General features: G+C 27.3%; 1 protein-coding gene across 1 annotated transcript; it reads right to left on the reverse strand.

Moving 5' to 3' along the window:
- Nucleotides 1-5611: 5611 nt before the first annotated feature.
- On the reverse strand, nucleotides 5612-6899 carry LOC114184621. Its single transcript, XM_028071939.1, has 6 exons — nucleotides 6828-6899; nucleotides 6659-6751; nucleotides 6491-6592; nucleotides 6195-6410; nucleotides 5807-5950; nucleotides 5612-5729 (listed from the first exon to the last, which is right to left on the reverse strand). The coding sequence occupies exons 1-6, from the start codon at nucleotides 6897-6899 to the stop codon at nucleotides 5664-5666; spliced, it is 693 nt and encodes a 230-aa protein (XP_027927740.1). The 3' UTR covers nucleotides 5612-5663.
- Nucleotides 6900-7343: the final 444 nt, after the last annotated feature.

Raw genomic sequence — 7343 nt, forward strand, 5'->3', positions numbered from 1 at the left:
ATGTATATTATACTAAAATAAAATGCATATTCATGAGTCATCTTTAAAGTAAAATGTAGACATATTATGTAATATGGTCCCGTATAAATCAAATACAACATGAAATTGATGTTCAAAATTTTAAATAGAAACACATGTACATATAAACACTTGAATGTTATATTAAATTGAAATACGTGTGTATGAACATGTAATCATATTATGTAAGATGGTCCCACACAAATAAATATAACATGACATTGATGTTAACATTTTTAAATAGAAACACATGTACATTACATTAAAATGAAATGCATATGCATAGGTTATTGCTAAAGTAAAATGTAGGCATATTGTGTCATATGGTCCCGTACAAAATATACATAATATGAAATTGATGTTACAATTTTAAATAGAAATACATGTAGATATTAACACATGTATATTATATTAAAATAATATGTGTATTCACGGGACGTTGTTGTTAAAATAAAATGTAGACATATTATATAATATTGTCCCGTATAAAATAATACAACATGAAATTGATGTTAAAAATTTTCAATAAAACCACATGTAGATATAAATACATATATACTATATTAAAATAAAATGTGTATCAATGTGTCATTGTTAAAGTAATATGCAAACATATTGTATAATATGGTCCGGCATAAAATAAATACAACATGAAGTTGATGTTAAAATTTTTAAATAGAAAGACATGTAGATATAAACACATGTATATTAGATTAAAATGAAATACTGCAGAGGTTGTTGCTAAAGTAAGATGTGTGCTTATTATATAATATTGTCTCGTACAAAATAAATATAACATAAAATTGATGTTAACACTTTTAAATATAGTAACAGAAACACATGCAGATACAAACATATGTATATTACATTAAGATGAGATGCATATGTTAGGGTCATTGTTAGAGTAAAATGTAGGCATATTGTGTAATATGGTCCCGTATCAAATAAATACAACATAAGATTGATGTTAAAATTTCTAAATGTAGATATATTATGTAATATGGTCCCATACAAAAATAAATAAAACACAAAATTGATGTAATTTTTTTAAATAGAAACAAATGTATATATAAATAATACTAATAATAATAATAATACTAATAATAATAATAATAATAATACGGGGTCGTTGTTTATTTTTTTCTTAGTTTTTAATATTTTTAAAATATTTATTTTTGTTATTATATTGAAATCAACAATTTGTTTAAATAATTTAGTTATGTATAATTATAAATATATGTGAGACAATTCTATCTCAATTATGGGTGGAAACAATTTTTTTTTTCTGCAAATGGATTTCGGGCTAGAGACCGTATTGGAATTGGTCTGAGGACATGTATTCGTCTATAACAATTATTAAAATTAGTTCTTAATATATTTAGTATGGATCCTGAAATTTTATGAGACATTTAACTTTTTTTAGGTTGGATACAATTTAGATACTAAGATTTTGGGATTAATATTATAGTTTCTGTTATCTGTGATATATGACATGTATTATTAGTTTTCTTATTTTTGTTTAAAGAATTATAGAACATAGAGAGTACAACATCAATAAATTAATACAATGAATATACTTGTATACTTAAAGTAAGTAAGACTCATACTCACAATTAGATGTTATTTATTTTGACAATAAAAACTCAAGAAGTCTAAAAATTAGAAAAAAAAAATAAAAAAAAATATTATAAAATAACTTGTAAAATATTATATTTTTTTTCTTAAATCTTTTATGACATTTGTACAAAGATTTATAAACAAATATATGTGAATATAATAAAACATAAATATAAATATAAAATGTATTTTGTGATGCATAAACTCGATTTTATATATTATAATATCAATTCTATGCACAACATAAATAATGTTATATATATATTTTATTATTATTATTATTATTATTATTATAAAATGTCTAAAAATTAGAATAAATAAATAAATAAATCATTATAAAATAACTTGTAAAATATTATATTTTTTTTTCTTAAATCTTTTATGACATTTGTACAAAGATTTATAAACAAATATATGTGAATATAATAAAACATAAATATAAATATAAAATGTATTTTGTGATGCATAAACTCGATTTTATATATTATAATATCAATTCTATGCACAACATAAATAATGTTATATACATATTTTATTATTATTATTATTATTATTATTATTATAAAATGTCTAAAAATTAGAATAAATAAATAAATAAATCATTATAAAATAACTTGTAAAACATTATATTTTTTTTCTTAAATCTTTTATCATGTACAAAGTTTTATAAACAAATATATGTGAATATAAAAAAACATAAATATAAATATAAAATCTATTTTGTGATGCATAAACTCGATTTTATATATTAGAATATCAATTCTATGCGCTACATAATAAATGCTATATACATATTTATTATTATTATTATTATAATAATAATAATAATAAGAAGTCTAAAAAATAAAAAAATCATTATAAAATAACTTATAAAACATTAAACTTTTTTTTCTTAAATCTTTTATCACATCTGTACAAAGATTTATAAATATATATATATATATATATATATATATATATGAATATAATAAAACATAAATATAAATATAAAATCTAATCTATTCACTACAAGAAAAAATATTTTTAACGGAGGTTTATTTTTACATTACCCAGGGTTAAAACCTCTACTAAGTTCTTTACCCGGGGTTTCGATTTCCCCCGCTAAACCATCCCTGGAGAATGTGTTAGTAGGGGTTTTTATGAACCCCAGGAAGCACCAATCAATAACGGAGGTTTTTTATCCTCTTGTATTTAACATAGGTTTCAAAACCTTAGTTAAGTTTTGTGGGTTTAAAACCCCGGTTAATTACCATGAATTTTGAAACCTTCATAAAATATCATGGATTTTGAAACCTCCATAAAATACTATGGGTTTTAGAACCTCCATAAAATAACATAGGTTTCAGAACCCCCATAAAATACCCTGGGTTTTCAAAACCTCCGTAACATACTATAGGTTTCAAAACCTCCGTAAAGTACCATAGATTTTTAAATTATTATTATTATATTTTTTTAATCATTTATCATTTATATATTCATATATATTTTTTCAATCACAATTATTTACATTTATTCTATTATTTTAATCTATATTTAATGAAATTATACCTAAATAGATATAAACTCATCAAATTGACAAATTATTTATAAATGACTAAATGTATATCAAAGTACAACAAATATACGAATTCAAATTCAAATTCAAGTACAATATTAGTCAGCAAAAACTATCATGAAGTATTGTAATGGTTCTCAAAACATTAAATGATTCAATTAACTTCCACATTATATTATATTCTTCAACTATCACATATGATTTTCGTCATGTCCAGAACTTGTTGTATTAGTTGGCACACTTCCTTGATCAGAAACCTACAATATAAATATGAATCATAATTACAAATATAAACTCTGAAAAATAAAAGAAGTTATGCAGTCTTAAAAATTACCGGTGCAGGATTAAACATAGTCAACTCAGGAGGCAATTGACCTTGATAATTTTGAGAAAAGAAGTTCATGATTGCATCAAGTCTTTTGTCACGTTCTTCATTTCGTTTATTTTGTTTATCCAATTGTGACTTTAATGCAGTGACCTATATTAGAACACAATCTATTATTAAAATCGTAAAAAACACATAAACATTATAAATGGTTTCACTTCTTGTTTTTCACTTCTTGGTCAAGATTAAAAGTACATGCTTGCCTCATAAGTGAATGTACCAGACATAAAATATTACAGCTTACTCTTAATGGCTATTGCAAAAACAAAATAAATGGAAAAACCCTGCTTAGCTCAGTCACATTGCAGAAGTTACAGGATTAAAAAGATGGTTACCTCCAAATTCTTTGTCCTTTTGCCGTCTGTAAGGCTGATTGTTCAAAGCATTGTAAGCATCAGGTATTAGAACAGCAGGTCGCACAAAAGAACCAAGAGCAGTTCCATTCAAATGCCTAGAAAAAAAAAATATTGATGAGAAGATTCCTTGTTGCTCTCTAAAGGTATAAAAGGTATATCAGAATCAGAGAGGAACTGTAAAAAATATTAAACAATACTGGTCGAGAAGGTTATATGCAAGGTTTGGGAGACTACAGATTTCTTTCAAGTGTGGACAACTTTTTGTCTCACACCAAAAGCTTTATTTTTATGAATTGATAATGCATGCTTTAATTTCACATCACTAATTAATGTACACTTTTATATCATAACTTCTACAGCACGGACAAATATTTCACATGGTGAAAATATGTAAAGTGTTACCACAAAAAAAGTATTAACTTCTGAAAATAAGGTGTATTCACAGATAAACTAAACTTTCAAATCAAATTTTTCTAGTTAACAAAAATCTTCCATTGCTCATGCAAATAATTGTAGAGACTAGAGACTGGAAACATGTGAACTTGTTATCGTTCAGGCCTCTTCTATTTGCCAAATAACCATGAGTCACATAAAAATATTTTTTCACTGTATAGCATGACAAACATAAAAAATTAGGTAAACACCTTTAGCATTGACCATTGATCCTTTAAAAGGCTATACTACGTGACATAAACTTTGGCCATTTAGCCCCACTAAATATTTCAACATGAGGCAAATATATCTTTTTAACTTGGCCCAAAACAAAGCGATTTTCATCTTTGACTCCTTTGTGAGAAATATCCTTAGCTTCAAGAGACCTGTTGCCAAGACAAAGGGTTCCAGTTTGGAGGGAACTTTGGATTTCCTAATGGTCTTTAATTTCATGCAATAAATAAAGGTTTGAATGGGATTATAGTCCAGATACTAACCTATATTATATACAAATAGAATGGTGGGGTGGAAGAAGAGAAACAAAATACATGCCACCACTTCAATGCATGACATTCTAACAAAAGTTGAAACACCTACCTGACAGATGATGATTCTGAGAATATGTTAGCCTCGTTACACTCTGGAAAGCAGAATCAATATCATCCAGTGTGAACAGATCGAACTCCGACACTTGCTACAAAAGAGCAAAATATTTTAATATAACCATCCAGCTATGAAACACACATTTTCCAAATTCTGTCTAGTGATTAAAAAGACAAGTGAACATATAAGAACATGAGAGATCCAACATCCTACAAACCAAGAAGCACAAAAAATCTTCTTCTCAACAGCAAAACCAAACAAACCAGTGCGTAATTTCACCTTTCTTGAAAGGTACTGGTCATACACAGTGAGAAGGCCTAATCTGTAGACAGGCTCAGTTGAATAAACGGGAGCAGAGAGTCCAAGATGCTTCATGGCATATGGGAGGGCACCAAGGTGAAGTGTATGAGCATATTGTGACTTTATGGATGCGAAGTTTAAAAACACTGGGCAACTGAATCACTAGATCAAACTGACGAAAGATATATTTACTAGCATATTGATATATCAGGGAATAATGTGCTAAATGTACGAATTAACTTCAAATAATGTGCTAAAGATATATAACAAATATACGAATTCAAATTCAAATTCAAGTACAATATTAGTCAGCAAAAACTATCATGAAGTACTACAATAGTTCTCAAAACATAAAATGATTCAATTAACTTCCACATTATATTATATTCTTCAACTATCACATATGATTTTCCTCATGTCCAGAACTTGTTGTATTAGTTGGCACACTTCCTTGATCAGAAACCTACAATATAAATGTGAATCATAATTACAAATGTAAACTCTGAAAAATAAAAGAAGTTATGCAATCTTAAACATTACCGGTGCAGGATTGAACATAGTCAACTCAGGAGGCAATTGACCTTGATAATTTTGAGAAAAGAAGTTCATGATTGCATCAAGTCTTTTGTCACGTTCTTCATTTCGTTTATTTTGTTCATCCAATTGTGACTTTAATGCAGTGACCTATATTAGAACACAATCTATTATTAAAATCGTAAAAAACACATAAACATTATAAAACACTCAACCTATCAACAAAAAATATACTACATTTCTTACTCCTACTTATAGAAAACAATCCAAAGCAACACAACAACAACATTAACAGTGTCCAATAATATTCAACATAACAACATTTACAACCTTGGCATGACAATCCAAAGCAAACAACATCATATTGCTACACATGACAATCCAAATCAATAACCTGATTTTGCAATTCTGAATAAGAAGGACAAGATGAGGATCTCCCAAAATGAAAATTCCTAGTATATCCAAACACACGAGAAGGGCAAGGTCCCAATCCCATTCCTCGGACACGACCACAATGTTCTTTACTTCCTAGAACATGAGCTAGTGAATCTTCAATTGATATATCTTGTGAAAGGGAAGATGTATTTGTCTCATATGCTTTAATTTTTTCCTACAAATAATACAAAATGTTATCAATGAAGGTAACATTCAATTTGATTCAGTATTTGTCTTTAGAAAACTTATACTTACTCCAATCTCTCTTGCTCCATCATTCACAAATTCCCCATTAGCATGTTTATGTGTTGCTATCCAAACTTCTCCCCTACTAACTTTGCGACCAAACTCTTGCTCCTATAAAACTTAAGAAAATCATGAATCATATATGATATAATTAAAATGATTGATGAATAAAGTTACCATCTCATTCTTCTTCCGTGCAATGCTCTTCGATCCACCTGTGTGAGGAACTGTTTGCTTCTTTCTATTATCCTTATTTTTTTGGGCAATTTCCTAAGCATATATGTAGAAAATTACTAAAAATAAGTAAAGTAACACTTAAAAGAATAGAAAAGATAGTTTTTATTACCTTAGTCCTTGAATTTAAACGGTAGTCAACAAAAGAAGCCCATTGGTCTCTATTCATTCCTTCTGGACACATTGTAATAATTTCATCTCTATTGCGTGTTCCATCATCTCTTTGTTGCCATAGTTGTTGTCTATACTCACTCCATTTTATGTTAAGTGATTTGAATATATATGTCACATGAGCATCAGATTCCACTAGAAACTTAGCCTTCAAAATTATTACACAACTAGTTTAACAACAATTGACATATAACAAGAATCAATACATATAAAAGAAATTATAGGTCAATTACTTGAATGGTTTTCTTAAGTATATCTTCTTTGTAATCATTGGGAATCTTCCTCCAACTTTGATAGCTGATTGGAAAGGCATTAACATTTCTTGCAACACGACCTAAAAATCTATTCAACAACGCTCCGCTATCATCAATTGGTTGGTTGTCACTATTCCATTTCACAAGAATCCTTTCATTGGAAGATAAAAACCAAACATCATTCAATGTTAATTGTTTTCTAA

The sequence above is a fragment of the Vigna unguiculata genome, chromosome 5 (assembly GCF_004118075.2).
Source record: "Vigna unguiculata cultivar IT97K-499-35 chromosome 5, ASM411807v1, whole genome shotgun sequence".
In the NCBI taxonomy this organism is placed as follows: domain Eukaryota; kingdom Viridiplantae; phylum Streptophyta; class Magnoliopsida; order Fabales; family Fabaceae; genus Vigna; species Vigna unguiculata.